Here is a 17,958-nt window from a genome sequence, read left to right as displayed (position 1 = left end):
TTTAGTTTAATTTTTTGAAATATGGACCAATGTACAGTACTGTATCTCTAATGCAGGAAAAATGCATTGATTGTGACTGATTGTCCATATTGATATGCTGTGTTTATTTATTTAACTTTTTTTTATTTTGAATGCAAAGGCACTGGTTTTCGTTGGGTTGGCTGTTAGTGAGCTGTAGTGCATACTCAGTGGCGGTTTCAAGGGGAGATGCCTCTTTCCCCCCCTCCTCCATTATTCAAAGCCTAAGAGTGGCATTTCCGGCCATCTAGAAAGCCCCTCCAAAAATACTCATGCTCTCCCAGTCGTCCCCCCCTCCAAAAATCACACGCAAGTAGTTAAAAATTACCTTATTTTGCGAGTTAGCGCCCTTCACATAACCATCGAACCCCCTCGAGCGCTCTCCTATCAGCAATGCAAAGGCACTGGTTTTCGTTGGGTTGGCTGTTAGTGAGCTGTAGTGCATACTCAGTGGCGGTTTCAAGGGGAGATGCCTCTTTCCCCCCCTCCTCCATTATTCAAAGCCTAAGAGTGGCATTTCCGGCCATCTAGAAAGCCCCTCCAAAAATACTCATGCTCTCCCAGTCGTCCCCCCCTCCAAAAATCACACGCAAGTAGTTAAAAATTACCTTATTTTGCGAGTTAGCGCCCTTCACATAACCATCGAACCCCCTACATGACCTTCGCGCTCTCCTATCAGCCCCATAATTTTAAGACTACTACAAGTAGATACGCCATTGATCTATAGAAGTGCCATAATCATGGTGGGGCTGAGGTGGGTGGATCCCTTCCTGGGCCCCTCTACAGCATTACGAATCCTGGATCCACCGCTGATATTTATCAGCATGTTTACAATAATTCAGTGCTATTTAAACAACATTACTGTAATCAATAAACTAGTTACTGTACCATATTGATAAATGTTAATCTGATGAGAGAAATGTTAACATGTAAAGATAATAAACAAGAAGATGGATATTCAACTCATTGAAATCGTACTGATATCAAATGCTGTTAAAAAAAAAATAAAAACCTGCATATTTTACAGTATCTATATCTTCATCAGTTCCCTGACAGTGCATTTCGAAATGCAAATTCTGCTATGGTTACAGGGTTAAAGGTTGCTATACAATGCAACCTGTTGCCATGTGTTAGTACAATTTGGCAGCTACTCTACCTGTTTTCCTTTTTAAACTTTATTTTATCTGCATTTTTTGGCACTTGATCATGTGATCTTATTCTCTAATTAAACATGTCAGTGTAATTGATGGGTTTGTCAGTGTTCTGAGGAGAGGAGAGTACTCATTGAAAATAGTCATAATCATTTCGTAGGATGATTGAGTAATAAGTTATTGATCATTTGGCCAATCGATCACTTCCATGCTGACCCATAATTAACAGTAGAAGTAGTTAATATGGATATGAAGAGTAAAGTACTCAACTATAATAAGTGCAAAAACCACACACACCCACAAATTTTATGATTCTCTAAACGTGGTCTATTTATACTCTATGCTAGTGTACATTTGTGGTAACATCTACCGGAAAAATAATGCCAAAGGAGGCCTAGCATCATAGGCATTGCATGGCAAGCCCATCAATCAGACGAGTTTGTACGCTGCCTGAAGCGCTTCCAGTCTGCCGGCCAGAATTTGGTATACAGTCTATCCACTCGAGTCTGCTCTGCCTAGCCAAACAACTCGGTCAAATGCTCAGTCTGTTGGCAAGCCGGAAAGTTGTAAATAACATTCTAAATTCTGCATTACTTCCAATCAGCACTAAATCCAAGAAGGACCGAGATACATTTAACTGTCAATATGTGAAAATTTGAAGTAATTGTAAATCATTCCAGTAATTTTTTAATTGCACACACTATTACAATACCCTTAATCTGCAAGATGTGAGGGTAAAAATTCAAATTAGAGCTGGCTGTTTCCAGTTTTTTTGCCCTTCCATATTCATACAGTATCCACATTTATCCATGAGCCAGTTCACACACTACCAATAATTCTTCAGGTGTAAGCCCACCTGTAACTGAGGGTTATGATTATTCTATACAAAATACTCTTACCCAGGTTAATCGGCCTTGGGGGTGGCAAAAATATCGTAACATACTATACACCTTTCGTAACTGTGCACTTAAACCATAATGTGTTACGAAGTTAGGCTGCAAAAGTTATTAAATGTCAACAACCCGCATACAGTACCCATACCTGATGTATATTGTAAGCCCACCCCTAATTTTTGATATCTACTGTACTTATAATAATGTTCTAGTACCAGGGACTAGCTTATCCTTAATTTTAAATTTGGAAATTCTACACTATATGAGTGCCTCAGTCAGCAGTTGTGAAAATACAATGAAATAAATTTTTATTGAAGTACTGTACACTGTAGCATCAAACCACTAATAAGGTTTTAATTAAACAAAAACATCATAAAGAAAACAAGAACCATCAACATGCTAGATACTGGAGTTCTAACCATGGCTTGTGTATGTCTCTTCGTGAGACCTACAATAGTTTTTTTTCCCTGTCTATTGTCTTTCTTTTCCTAGAAGCACATTCCCTCGGTGACATTGACAGGTTGGTTTTGTTTTGCTAGTTCTGCTAGTACACCATTGTTCTGAATTTTGATGATGTTAATTTTGTGATGCTTTGGTGTTTTATTTTCAGTTTCATATCATTTTTACCGTAATGACAACAATTATGTCAACTTTATTATTTGTTTATGTCCTTAATAATTAACAGGAACCAATCTATTCTGTACAGTAAGTAAGCATCTTGTTAATGTTAAAAATGAATTGCAGACGATCGTGGTGGCCCTGTCCTTGTAGCCTCTCCTGAACCTTAAATGTTCCTATAATCATCCTCACGTTATAGTGCGGCATTAATATTCAAGAGTGACACTTTTTCTAAATTAATATACAGTCCTGTCTGACTTCCTACAGCATTTATGTGTGGAAATTTGTTATCCTAATTCTTAACATCAAAGCATGTTATTAAAGGTATTCTCGAGTAAGTGCTGTAACATTTTAATTTTTATTCAAATTACAAAAATATAATGCTATAAATAGTATGGGTGCTCACTCAAAAACAGCAGTTTATAGTAGTGAATAAAATCTTTGGTGCATATTGAGGGAAGGTGCTTATTGGAACATACACTGTGACTGTCAGATGTAGTTGTATGGGTAAAATATATGCTCTGGGTAAAATACAGGTACTCATATTAACGTAAGCCTGTATGCATACACACCAACTCATATGTCAAACACAACCCACGTTTGCAAACTATGTATGGCCATTTAGATAGGTTTTCAGAGCAAATGGTCTTGAGTTTCAAGACCCTTTTGCTTGTCTTGATGAATTATTTGTTTTCCCCTCCATCCTATAATCTGACTCAGTTGCATGACGCATTCTTAAAGCTAATCATATGCAGTGGCGGATTTAAGTAAGCATCTTGGCCGGGCTCCCTAAATTTTTCAAAATTATAAAAATTATGAAGAAAAAAAGAAAATTCAAATTTAAGTCTGAGAATGCCAATTCAAGCCATAATTATATCTTTTCTTATCTCAGCCCCAACCATGGTGGGGCTGAGCCGGTCTAGACCCTCAGGTCCTCCAATTTCCGGGCCCCCTCTATTTCAAATTCCTGGATCCGCCACTGAAATATATACTGATATACAAATTTAAAATGTTTTCTTTTTTTTCATTGGTGAAGTTATTCTGCCTGGAACCGAGGGCTCTGAGACCATGGACAATGTGGCAGCGTCCGTTTCATTTGGCAGACAGGTGGACATAAGCGCTGACACGGAATCGGTTGATACGTACCACCATCATTCATTTGGCAAGAAGTCATTCCATCGACCAACTTTCTGTCATCATTGTACGGAGATGCTATGGGGTATTACGAAACAGGGACAAACATGCGAAGGTAGGATGGTTGGTAGGAGCAGCAAGCTTGTTAGAAGTGGGTTATGAATTGACACAATTGACAAAATGAAAGTGGTAATTGGTCGTGTGATGTTAAGTTGATATAACATAGTGTGCGATTAGGTTGAAAGTACAGGAAGAGGAAATTGTTATGGTTTTAAACAACTCTCTTATATGATAATGTGTGAAATAAATGGCATGATATTGTAGAATGATTATTCAAAGTAGTGGTCTTAATACTGTTTTGACACTGAATGTGAAAATAAACCTGTGTGTTGGAAAATTTTGACTTGTGTCTGAAGCTAGCCCCGAATCATTACAGTGTCTCAGCTGACTCTCACTTTTAGTTTATTGAACAGTTTGCCTATCAGTATGAGAAATAACTTACAGTATAAGCCAATTGGAAACCATCTTTATTAAACTACCTATTTTCATCCTTTGATGTAAATACCCTGAGTTGCTATAGTACTCTTGATTGGATGTGATTGAGAATGAGATGAAGCATAGTGTAAACTCAGGTACAACACCTCTCTGACCATTAGAATGATGTACTGTACAGTACTATACAGAATGTGAGAAGAGTCAAGGAAGAAATTTTCAATGCAGCTTAAAAAATGTTGTTTATTTTAGATTTAAAGCCAGGCTCACAAGAATGGGTGCGACCACCTTTTTACCAATTTCCCCCAGTTTTTAAATACTCAAAAATCTGTGTCTTATTTACTGTTGCCAAGTTTTTCATCAAACATGCCTGTACTTTTGTGTCTCCGAAAAATCAATTGTACAGTAAAACATATCAAAGAATTTTTTTCCCTTCAGATTTTCCCTTTAAAATGTCCCATAGACTCTTTAAAAACGGCCGATGTTAATCAATTTAATCCCAATAACCAAATTCCTTGCACTGCCATCCCTGAATTGATTTTTGCAGTTTTTAAAAATTGCTTATTAACAACTGCTGTTTTATGTCAAACTTATTGGTGAACACCATGGTTTTTGGAAAGCAATCCTTTGTGTGTTTTACTGAATTAAAATTCATTCAATAAAAACATGTAAGCTACTGGGTTTACATATAGTAGCTGTTCATATTGCAAAGTGTATAGTACATGGTTCCCATGTGTAGAGTACACGTGTGTTGATTCCATTTGTTACATGTGATTCCATATACAATCATGCGTGAATTCTTCATGTATTTTCTTGTAGTTTCCACATTATGCAAGGTTTTCCATACTAAAATATGATGCAAATTATCATGTATTTAAAAAAAAAAATATTTACCATTTTTTTATACAAGCTGTGTACTTAAATATTCTTATTAGAAACATGATTTCTCCCGTATGTTTGACCGTTAAAAACATTAAGGGTATTTTGAATGCGTATTTAACACAGTTCTTTCAAGCTTAAAATTTTCCCGACAAAGTCCTCTTTATTTCCCTACTAGGGAATGGAGGATCTCACACCCCTTCCATGAAATGGTAGATTCGTAATCCTTGAATGATGTTTCATCTCAGCACTCCTATTTATAATGTCGGATTATTTATTATATCATGCTCTTTTATATCTGAATTTTAATTTAAATATTCCATAAGTTTACCCATGGAGCAGAGTGTGACACCCATTCGTGGATACTGATTGGCTATCTATTTAACCCACACAACCACCACGGCAAGGTCAATACGCAGGGCTTATCAGAAAAAAACTTCTTAAATGGTCTTACATGTGGATAGCTACATTTTAAATTCATTTATTGTCAGAGAACAATTTTTTAATATTTTGCTTTCAATTTGAATTATCCAACTTTATACTGTATGCCTGTTTAGTCTGGTGTCAAACCTATAAGAAAAAACAGGAGTTTAAACCTTCACCTATATTAATATGATATTGAAAACTCTTAAGTCTTTTATATTATTTGTTTTTAATTGATATATTACATGTTCCATCTTACTATTTTAACAATTATATAATAAATCATTATTGTTGATTATTATGACATTAAATATAATACAGAAATTTTTTCTTTATATTACATAATTTACCAACTGTGAAAGCTTTGTCATCTTCAAATTCTTCCCTTTCACCCCTCCTGGTATTATTACGAAATTTAATTCAGTTCTTTAATCCATCATCATGTAATTGTACGAATGTTGTAGGATTAAGCCTAAAAAAGCATTAGGCCTCTGTACACTAATAACTTTTTGTAGTATAAATATCGCGTGCAATTTCATTCAACATTTTTGAAAAATTTTAATTCCAATTTTAATACAAATTTCACCAAATTGCATATTACAGTAAGTTAAGTCCCTATAAAAATATTATTAGTTTATCACCCTATCTAGGCTGGAAGAGTGATGAGAGAGGGAGGCATTTTTTTTTTGCTAAAGACAAATATGCAAATGCAATGATTCAAAGTAAAACATTATTGAGATAATATAAACAACTACTAACTATTTAATTTTACAAAAAATAAGAAATAAACTAAAAATTAAAATTTTTTTTTTTTCAGTAGCCTACCATAGAAGACATGCGTGCGAGGGTGATAAACTAATATTTTTTTTTTATTGTTGCTAATAAATATTAAGTTTTTCAAGCAGCAATATAAAATGGATGCAAAATTATTTCCGGTTCTGTGTCATGCCCTACAAGAAAAAGTAAATAAAAATGATTAAATTTCAAATTAACAATGTGTACTGTAGTAACTCAATAATAATACTATCAATTACATCCAACTCTTGCCTCAGGAACTGTTAACTTGCCTAATTATGTGTTTCTTAAATAGGTCATATATTGACACTTTCTAATATTTTAAAAAATGTCTTTATTTCTTTTGGAATAATGTAGGTTATTAACCTGCTTTTGACCTGAGAAATTAAAAAATATATTATAATGGCTCATGCCAATCCTTAAATTTGTCCCAGCCTGTTACCGTACCATTTCACATTGATTTGCCCCGATAGGAGGGAGGGCTGGAATAGAAATTTTACCAGTGTTTGAATTTTGATTAGTAACTTTCTAGTTTTACGTCAAATACTGTAGCACTAGGTAAAAAAAAAACCATGCAGGGATGATCTTCAAAATTTCTTCAATTGCATAACATCTGCTTATACATTAGCTACTGAAATTGAATAGCAGCATTTTACAGGAATTACTTTGTTAAAATTAATAATAATACTTGGATTATAAACAGTTTTCCGTAGGCCTACGAAACTGTATGATTGCCAATTGGTATTTTCATATTATTCTGAAAACTTAAATAATCAGATACTTGTAGCTATAAGCAGCCTGTTTCCAACAAGGTGATGTAGCTGTTTTGGATATTTTTCAAATAGTATTTTTAAATTAACTTGTAAAAGTTGGTAGAGTTGTTATCGAGTTCACATAAAGCAGTATAAAATATTTCAGACTTATAGTCGGCATCCCATTAGTTATGACCCAAGTTTGGGTCTTGTCTTGGATGAATTTTTCAGGGTCGTCAGTTCGAATCAGGATCTCAAAAAAATGATAGAAAAGTGTTAATAAGTTTGGCAAAAATCGCAGGATTCCTGTAAAAACATCAAAGCAAAATAAAAAAAAATTAAAATAATTTAATAAAATGTTGGCTATTTTCTTTAAATTTATGTTTGAATGTTCTCGCTTACAGTATTTTTATGAATTGATGAGCTGCCCTGTTCGCCTATGGCATGCTGGTGTACCATGAGTAGTGTGTCGTTTAAGCTCTCAAGTAAAACATCAAAAGCCTACTGCACACAGGTTTTTCCCACTTAATTGAAGTCACCAGTGGCATAGTATGTGCGGTGCAGCCAGTTCAATGCACTGCGGCTGTTATGGGTCCGTTCAGTAATACAGTATGCCTAAAATTTGTGAATTGGATCAACAAAAAATATTTAAAAAAAACTGAGTAAAAAAAAAAAACAGTTCCTACATCATTTTCCAAAAAAGAATTATCAAATGTCCAGTAGGCTCTTCAATAATATTTAGATGGAGGCTTTAGGTGGGTGTGGGTTCTTAGGCCAACAACACTTCCTACCGTGGCAGGCATTTATCATGCTACTGTTCTGCACCCAGTGCGATGTGATGAGTTTGCCTTAGGATGTGTTGGCTACCTCTGCAAACAAAGCCTAAATTTGGCATGTTATGTTAATATCAAATTATGATGTCGTTGACTGGCTTTAATTAGATGCGCCCGGGGCAGGCATTTCGGTGAAATACGAAGCCTAGTGTTAAACAACATTATTCCAAAACATGTGTCTGCTTTTAAGGTGGAATGATAATGACGCTTTTGGGTCAGATAGAAAGAGTGAAAAATCATGCATGGAAATTAAATCCCAGTGGTTGGTATAAAATCCATGTGTTTTTCTTTTCTTTTTTTTTTAATACAAAAATAGTTATTACTTACACAAGCTATTGCCATGAAAAGAATAACAATGCATCTGTTATTGGAAAGAAAAGTATTTTTTATTCTAATTTTCAATTAAAAGCCTAAAAAAGTATAAAGCTACCTAAATATTTCACTTTTTTTGTCATGGACGTAATTATCTGAAGAGGTAGTAGGCCTATACTGTTTCTTTAATTTAGGAAGGAATTGAATTATATTGAATCGTTTGGGTGACATACTGTAGAAAATAGAGAAATTATGAAAAATTCAAGACAGTACTACCATGTCAGTAAATCACATTGGCTTTACATGAAAACCAGGTCACTCGATTAATATTCACATTTTTTGATTGGCTAAAAATTATTTTATAGGGAAAATCTATGATTATCAAATTTCAGTTAATTTTGATGTCAAAATCTTCTGCTTGCTTTATATATCAAATTTAATATATTATACAATATTATACAATTGATTTCTAATTTGATTTAAAGGTCAATTTTGACTAGGGTCATGCGAAGGTTCAAAATATGTATTTGAAACTTTTGATTATTAACATAATTAATCAAACGGATCAAACAGACGTAAATGCCATTCTCGCTACTCGAAGTCGGTGTCGGATGCACGAGTCATGGGTCTTGTGACTTATAAAAAAGTACAATCCTGGTAACGTCAGTTGAATTGTTTTTACAGTATGCTATTGGAAAATAAATAATACCAATAAATTATTATCAATGTTATACTGAGAAGTTATGAACAATATCTACTCTATGAGGCCTACTACTACAGTACGGTATTATCCAATTACAAAATACAGTAATATAATTATTTATTTCTTAAGTATAACAAGCTTTTCCTTTTCTATGTAGTTTGAAGGATGCCTGTCAACATACTGTTAAAAAAAAAAATAATAATTTGAACATTTTATTATACATGGATTGTCTCACGGTGTTGATGAAGAACGATGAGTTTTGAGAGTGGAATTAAACTCTCCCAAGATGGAAGCTTGGTGAACTTCATACTTGTGTCCAATAAAAATATTAAAAATATCTTTTTTTTTCCAGTTTGTAATTTTGTAAGTCATGAACGATGTCTATATAATATAGTTACACCATGTTCTAGTGTCGCATCAGATAGAATAAAGGTATGTTTATATATATTTCTTCTGAAATATTATGTTTTAAATTAAAATTATTGTTATACCGTATATACTTGCGTATAAGGCGACCCTCGTATAAGATGACCCCCGAGTTTGAGAAGGTAGTTGGAGTAGAAGACATCCCTTCGTTTCAACTTTGTAATTCATACTTTCTGCCACTCTTTATGGTCTTAATAAGGCATCTAGATGGTTAAAAACAAATCCATTTTATGGGAATTTAAATATTAATAAAAATCTTATTTACCGTTCATTCATACTAATATTTAGTAGATTCATCGTAGTACTAAATTCGCATGTTAGGGACGATCCGCACATAAGACAAACATGATTCGAAAATTTAATATATGTATGTGGCGCGTATACAGTAAGAGGACTCCCTATTTTCCTTGTCCTATATGCGAGTTTATACGGTAATATTGTTTGTTGTATTTATGATGAAATGATTGAAATTTATTTTAAATTATATTTTACTTTTTAACGTTTATTATGTAATTTTTAATATTTTCTTAAATTTCATTAATCTGTTTGTATTTTTATTGTTACTATTTTATATTATTTTATTATTTTATATATTGAATTCAGTTTTTATCTATGTAGTTGTTATTGTTAATTATTTTACCTGCTTAGGATCCGGTCCCCCATACCTGGAGTGACCCTGTGCAAGCTCGCAAGAAATTCTGCAATGTGTGTCGGCGGAGACTTGACGATAGTGTTGTCCTGCGTTGTGAAGGTCAGTTTAATGTCCAGTCAAAGTTTTTAAACCTACTATTTACGTTAATTTCAAGGCACTAGAACTGTAGTGAGGGTGGGCATTTGTTTTCCATTTCCAGGGTTTGCGTGACTTCAGACAGAATGGACTTTCTGCTGTACACTGCTCCCATAAAAGAATTGTGTAAATATGCATAAACTTGTGTGTTTGTGGGACTACATGCGTGTTTGTACGATGCAAGCGTATTTCTAACCTTTTTTTGATTGGTCAGATGTTAAAAGTTTGATGGTCCATTGCAATCCTTTAGAAAAAAAATTGTTACTTTTGAAGTTTGGTTTCCATACAATCGCTGCACGCTCTCGCCGACAGCTTGCGGTGATGCTGATTGGTCGGTCGAATTGTGGAGCCTTCCAAATTGGGTCGGGGATTGCTGCGCAGTACAATAATTGCACTAAAAACCGATTTTATGGAAAAAAAGCATTACACAGAAGGTAGAATGTGGGCTTACTGTATGTCAATATAAGTACTATTTAAGCTTAAAGCTTGAGCATGGTTAAATACCATTTCAATCATTTGGATAAAATCCTGTTTTAATTTTTTTTTTTTTTTAAATAAGCCTATTGAGTTTATAGAGTAATCAAATTTAATTATAAATTGCTATGTATTATTGCATACGTTTTAGAATAAGTGATAATCGTTATGAGATTTGTAACTAATCTTACATCAGCATACAGACAGCTGTTTTATGCACCTTATAAATCCATTGGGAAAAAAAGAAATTGATTCAGATTGGCCAAAAACAAAATAAAATGGGAGGACTAATTAAAAATATATATAAGAATATAAGAATGACAAAACAATGATGACAACAAGAGTTAAATGTGTCTACTTATTTTTTTTTTAAATTTTAAGTCTCTTTTTTTTTTTTTTAGATAAAAGAGTTATTCTTGAGTTTTGGTCCTTTTCATGCTCCAAGAGAAAAACAAATTAAACTCTGCACGGTGTTAAATGAGTGTGAAAAGTTGGCGAGGCATATAGTTAAATGTTATGGGAAGTTGAGGAGGCAATCATTGAGGATGTTATAGTTACCTTGTCATTATTTTTTCTAAAGGACCTCTTTGTAGATAATGTTTTGCGTGAGGGTCTCTGCCAAATAGTCCTTGTGAAGAATTATCCATTTTGATAATACATTGGAGAACAGTACTCTCTTGCATGTGAAAATGCAACATATACAGATGGGCATGAAATAAATATTTTTTGTTATGATTGAATTTGGTAAAAGGAAAGCTATAACTAACAAAAATAGGCCGTGGATAATGTTCCAATGGATTTACATTACTTTGAGGTGTTGGTTAGTGGAGTTGACTTGACCCTAATCTTCAGTTTCACTATCTTAGTATAACCCCATAAACAATTTATAGCCTGTTATTAGAAAAGAATAGGTGTGGGTCGTTTGCGTTAAGGGCTATGGCGTCGAAAAAGCGCATTTCTTTCCCAGTAGTAGTCCTAAAATAGTGTAAAATGTAATTTAGTAAAAAATAATTTTCCAAAATCATCACATTCTTTGATAGTTTTACTTTAGAATATCCAACTATCTGTGAAAAATAACCATGGTTTTATATAAAAATCGTCTCTGTTTAACGTATCTTTTTTTACAGTGTTTGCTGTCGCTTGTGTTATTTCAGTGGCAGATCTAGGAATTTGAATAAGAGAGGTAGGCATAGAGGGCCTAGCTAGCTATTTATAGGCCAGCCTATAATTTAGTAGGCGATTGTTAAGCCTTGTCTGTATCATGCCTTGTTCCCAGGCGTATATGCCTTGTATTTTTACCTGATTGATTTCTAAAACATCCTGCCAGCGGTTTCAGAGGTGATACAGTAGGTGAAGTTATGCAAAGACAATTAAGAAAATTAATATATCTATAGATAGAAGATAAATAGATTATAAACAAAAATGAAATAAAAAAAAGTTTTTCTCATTAATAGACCCATATGAGGCTCGCCATAAAAAAAAAAAAAAATATCCAGTATTCTGTCGCTAAATGTTACTCTGTCTTTAAGCATAAGAATGTGGCAGGGTTGTTGCCTTTAGTAAAGAAAAGCCGTAATACTTTTACTCAGAACTTTGGCAATAATAAGTCAATTCCAGTAAATGGCAAATCATTTTAAAGCTTTACAAGTGAGGAGAATATGAATGTTAAAAAGTCAGTTTTCTTGTATTTGGTCACTGATGATGTTTTTGGCATGGCAAGCCCCATATGTTTCTTGCATTGTCAATGATGAAGAGAGGCATTCATACTCCCAAGTGAGGCATAACATTATACTGTTCTCTATCCTGGGGGCATATGTTTCTCGCAAGTTGTCAGCGATACCAAGAAATATGACCTATAAATTGGTTGAAATTAATTTCTCCATGAACAATTTATGGGCAGCCTATTGAATTAAGTTTCAGCTAGTCACATCTAGATGATAAAGGTGACAAGAAACGTCAAATTATCACCTCTTTGTTATTAATTATGAACAACTTTTTTTTGGTTATTAATTATACTATCAAATATGCTATTAAATAAACATTACAACAGGATGGAAAAGTCATGGATGTTAGTGCCAAATTAATTTGCTTTGGAAGTACCCCTTCTCAAATCCTTCAATTTACTGAATCTGCAGTACTAACCATGATGATCAACCAACTTTTTTTGTTAAATTCTCTGTAAACCTAAGTTGTGCTATTTCATTATCGCATCCAAGCTGGTATTTGCTAATGTGGATTTTTCTAGAAAGTGTCTAACGAAGTTGGAAAGTGCTTAAGGAGTGCCAGCTCAGCCTCAAGATTTAGATGGAATAGTAGAGCAGCTGGCAACTGAAGGGTTTTGGTTTTGAATCCTTATGTAAAATGTTATAATTAACTTCAAGAAGGCTATATTTGGCTCTTTTTAATTATTATAGTACTAATGTCATCACATTATCATAAATTATTTTAATTTGTTATTAAAATTGTGTATGCATGAATCATTGTGAAGATGTTTTTCATTGATGAATTTTAAAACAATATCGATTAGTTAATACTCATATTTTTTTCTTCCCACAATATAGTAAGTTGGATGTTGTTTGTGCTCATTTTAAATTATGTGTATTGAATACAAATTGCAAGCCTTTGTTATATTTTTAGTAATGAATATTGTTCTATTCAGCTCGTATATATTTTCTACCACGTCGTATATTGCTTCTGTAGTGCGGCCCATTTAAATTACCTGTATTGAAATCGGAATTGCAAGCAATTGTTGTGTTATTTATTAAAGCCTAAAAGATGGCATATTTACATATGGCTGACAATGGAGACAATGATTTATTCGAAAGTAAATGTTCAATCAAGATCAAGGTCATATGACGTATACTTGACCTTTGACCTAGTCAAGATTATCAATTTCTCATGGATCAAGCCTGTATAATTATAAGCGTAAACAGAGTACACCTGTAGCGAGTCATTTAGCGTGTGTACACATGATATACACGTTTATGAATAGTTAAATAGGCAAGCCTTCTGTACGCTCTCACCATATATAATTAGTGTGGTGAACGAACTCTGTTGATATGAATTAAGTTGGCATATACTGTTGGGTTGAATGGCTGGATTGGCTGTAGGGAAGAATTATTAATGCATATTGATGTCTGTGGAAAAATGATGCCCCAGTTATGATAATTATTAAAAGATACTATTGAAATAAGTGATGCTCGCCCAGTTATGCTAATTATTAGTTAAGTAGAAAAACTTACAAGCCTAATTTAATGACTATAAGAAAGAGGAAGGAGAATTGTTGGGCCTTGATGGTAAATAAAAAATGAGGGAAGAACAGTTGATAGATCTAGATGGTAAATATAAAATAGAGGTTAAATAATTGATGCATGCCTGTTTATGATAATTATTATACAAGAAAGGAATGGAGAAACATTTATGAGCGTAGATGGTAGTAATATTAGAGGAAGACTAAATGATTCTTGGGCTTATTTATGGTAAATACAGTATAACACTTAGAATGGAACAACTCATAGGTCTATATTTAAGGTAATTATAAATATATGGGATAACAGTACAAAGGAGAACAATATAAAATCCTGTGTATTTTTGTATGGAGAGGAACCATTTGTGACTCCCAAGTTTATGATAATTTAGTATAAAAGAGTGGGATTTATGGTATATGATAAAAGGAGATTATATAAATATAGTGAAAATATTTTTATTTATATTTATTTTTGCCTTTTACAGTTTGTGAATATTACGCTCATCTGGGATGCCTTGATTTTGTAGTGAGTGACTGTCGAAAGTGTGCAAGCTATGTCCGTAACAAAGATGCGGTTGGTCTATATTATTTTCATTATAGATATTAAATATATTGCTCCTATAAGTGCGCTGCTATTGCTCCTACTACTACTATTAGTACTATTACTACTACTTCTGTTACTGCAGCTGCATCTGCTACTAGCTCTACTGGCTGCTACTAGTAGAGTACTACTACTACTACTGTATTAGTACTACTATATATTTAGGTATATTTATTGCAAAAAAGAATCGCACATACAAAACAGTCTATTGCAGCATAAGCTGAATTGAGAGACTGAAAAATTATTACAAATATTGGCCATTAAAAATTTACGAATCATTATTAAAATAGAGCAGTATTAAACATTAAAATTTACATTAATACCTTAAAAATTACAAAGACGTAATACATATTAAAAATTCAAGAGAAATTAAACAATTGAGTCTCAAAAAATATATATACAATTTCATCATTAAAATTTAATCATTAAAAAAAAAAAAAAAAAAAAAAAAAATAGTTACTATTGCCACTACTACTGTTGCTTCTAATTGCTACTGCTAAATGTTACTGCTATTACTGCTACTGTTACTATTACTACTGCTGCTGCTGCTGCTGCTACTAACACTGCTACTTATAATACTGTCATGAATGTACAATTCTAAGATATTGCTTCTTATGTTTTTCTTTACAGAGCAATGAGCAGTTTAAGCACCATTGGCGTGAAGGCAACCTCCCTCATAATGGCAAGTGTGCACTGTGTAAAAAGACATGTGGAACAACAGAATGTCTCAGCAGCATGAAATGCAACTGGTGTTGGACAATGGTACATGTATTTTATCGACCTATTTACAAAGAATGCGACAAGGGCACATGGCAGCCCTTGAAAAATATAGTGTATTTGTTTCTTTTTGGTGATTTACACTGAAAACGAGTCTCCGGACTTAGTGGGTTATCCATACGGATGCAAACATTGTCCTTAACCTGTCTAACTCACAATATGAGGGTTATTCAAGTAGCCAAGGGATCAGTCTGCAATTAAAACCCAACGCTGGCTGGGTTTGAACCGGGGTCCAACCTCTATTATATTTTTGTTTTTTTGAAATTACCTATTTGAAACCATCTTTCTTGTGACATGGATGATTATTTGAATTTCTGTTCCTCATTACATTAAATTTGAGATATCTGTATTCACATCGCATCCGAACCTGAAATTCAGACTGCGTTTCAGATGCACTGAATGCCAGCATCCCAATTCTTGCACACCGATTCGATTTTCTGATCGCTTCCGTAGGCCTTCCAATCTGCAAATTTGGATTCGGTGAGAATGCACCTTAAGATGGCCATTATGAAAATTTTGGAGGAAGCTAGATGTGATAGTTCATAATAATGAATATTCAGTAGTGTATAATTTATTCTAATATTAATTAACCTAATCATTGCTTTTCCTCCGATGTATAGGCACATGCTGGATGTTACATGCAATTACCTCAGACATGTACTTTTGGGGCCCTAGCTGAAATTCTTATGCCTCAGTCTTGCCTTTCCATGCCTGTTACCAATGCTTTTGTCAAAGGAGATCTCGCCTCCAAAGGTACAGTAAATCGTTGAAAATATTTGTGTACATCTCATTGTGATCTTCATGATTATTGTCTTATTTTGACAATCTCTTTGTCATTCATTTCTCAGATGACAGAGCAGGTTTTGGAAAGCCTAAATAATTGTCAAATCTGGGGCATGTTGATAGACTATCAAATAGTCTAGACTATGAAATTGATGTATACCTATATATGGTCATAGTGTGATGACATCATGACCATGCATGTCATGTTTTTCTCCCACAAAATTTTGTAGTTTGGCCAGGGCTTTAGATGAACATGATGTTGACCATTCAATGTTAGAATGAAATGCATTTTGATAATTATTAATTTTTTTCTTTATGAGAATATATATTTTTCGCCCATAACAGAATGAAATGGCTGTCAACTTGGCTGTTATAATCATGTTTGTATGAAGGATTAAGATGTTATTATTTTTTTGCTATAACATGACATTGATATCTTTGACAGTTTATTGTTTTGATTTTACCCGCATAACTAGTAGAAATACACCATTTTCGCTAAATTTGAAATGAAAATTTTCGAGAACCTGGCAACTAAAACTGGGGACATTCAGAAGAGTAGGCATTTTGCTATGCGTAGTTGCATGTGCATCTGTGCTTTTTCACTGGTGTACAATCTTGATGTAAAGGCTTAGGCTAGTCTTTGAAAAAAAAAATGGCAAAAAAGAAAATAGGGGCACATGAAACCTGCAGCATGTTCTTGCAGTTGTTGTCAAAGTACTCAAAAGAAGATATATGTCTAAAAACAAAATTTGCTCAGGTTAGGCTGCTGGGTGTCGCCAAGTGAAAGTTGTGAGACGTTTCAAAATAGACCCGGTAAAATGGTGTATAGCCCTATGTCTGCTAACTTGAATAATGTAGTCAGGCTTTCTGTACTGCAGATAGACTGCCTCGAAACACCTACTGTGCTAATTTGTAGTAGATTACTGATAGGCCTAGATCTTAGTAAGTGATTGCCTCATTAGCATATTTTCGAATAAGAAAAAAAAATACCAGAATACACTTAATACTGTAGTTGCCAACTGTCACAAATTTTCTCTTAATGGGCCAATAGTTAAAATCAACTGTTAGTACTGATAGATAGTAGTAGTTAGTAGTTGTAACTGTTATGAGTTCATTAATTTTCATGCTAAATCAAATAGAGTAAAATACATGTTTATTAATATTGATATCTACTTGATCCCTGAATACAGCTAAACTGAGCACCTTTAGTAGCTTCATCTTCACATCATTCCACTACAGGGGCTAGAATGAACCATAGCATCGGGGCAACTCATATGCTACTGAAGATGCAATGGGGTCTTTAAACTGCACATAAGCCAGGTGTGAATACTGGACCTCAGTCTTTAAGCCCTTATTTAAGAAGACTTCTTTTTACCAACTTGAACCAGCAATGATGATAAATCTGTAGTTAGCCTTACTGCTTAGCCACTCAACTTGCCTAGTCTAGCACTGGTGTATCTCTTATACAAATTAAAATCAAGTTTGAAAATGAGATGATAAAATTGAAACATTTAATTCAGCGGGTTTGGTGATGGATCACATCAGGAGGGCGGTAATTCCCATTGTGCTAAGCCCTGATATACAGTAGTGTTGTTGCTTAATTAGACTATCTTGTAGTGTAATACAGTTTGGCTGCATTATCCTTGACCACCTTTAAATATTCAAACATATATCTTGGGTTCAACATCCTCATGAAATGTACTAAAAAATTAATAGATGGCCTATGAAAACAATATCAACTATTATTTTTTAATTAAGTTCTTTGAAATATGGTAGCTTTTACCACACCAAAATCTACAATGCATGAATTGTATTTCAAAGTAGTGTGCATGGTTTGTGCCTTGATTTCAGTCAGAAGCT

The 17,958-nt window shown here is 33.7% G+C and overlaps 1 protein-coding gene across 8 annotated transcripts in view; it reads left to right on the top strand.

Moving 5' to 3' along the window:
* The window catches only part of LOC117117260 (diacylglycerol kinase theta-like), a 62,981-nt gene that overhangs the window by 10,126 nt on the left and 34,897 nt on the right, over positions 1-17,958 (top strand). For all 8 annotated transcript variants that reach the window (XM_033261510.1, XM_033261506.1, XM_033261507.1 and 5 more), the window contains exons 2-7: positions 3,717-3,929; positions 9,356-9,435; positions 10,078-10,180; positions 14,423-14,511; positions 15,169-15,300; positions 15,936-16,068. In XM_033261510.1, coding sequence (XP_033117401.1) covers positions 3,717-3,929; positions 9,356-9,435; positions 10,078-10,180; positions 14,423-14,511; positions 15,169-15,300; positions 15,936-16,068 — 750 coding nt within the window. The remainder of the gene's footprint in view (positions 1-3,716; positions 3,930-9,355; positions 9,436-10,077; positions 10,181-14,422; positions 14,512-15,168; positions 15,301-15,935; positions 16,069-17,958) is intronic.

This window comes from Anneissia japonica, unplaced genomic scaffold, assembly GCF_011630105.1.
Source record: "Anneissia japonica isolate Jap-2015-1 unplaced genomic scaffold, ASM1163010v1 scaffold288014_len389662_cov180, whole genome shotgun sequence".
Taxonomy (NCBI): Eukaryota; Metazoa; Echinodermata; class Crinoidea; order Comatulida; family Comatulidae; genus Anneissia; species Anneissia japonica.
This window is presented reverse-complemented; position numbering and strand designations above follow the sequence as displayed.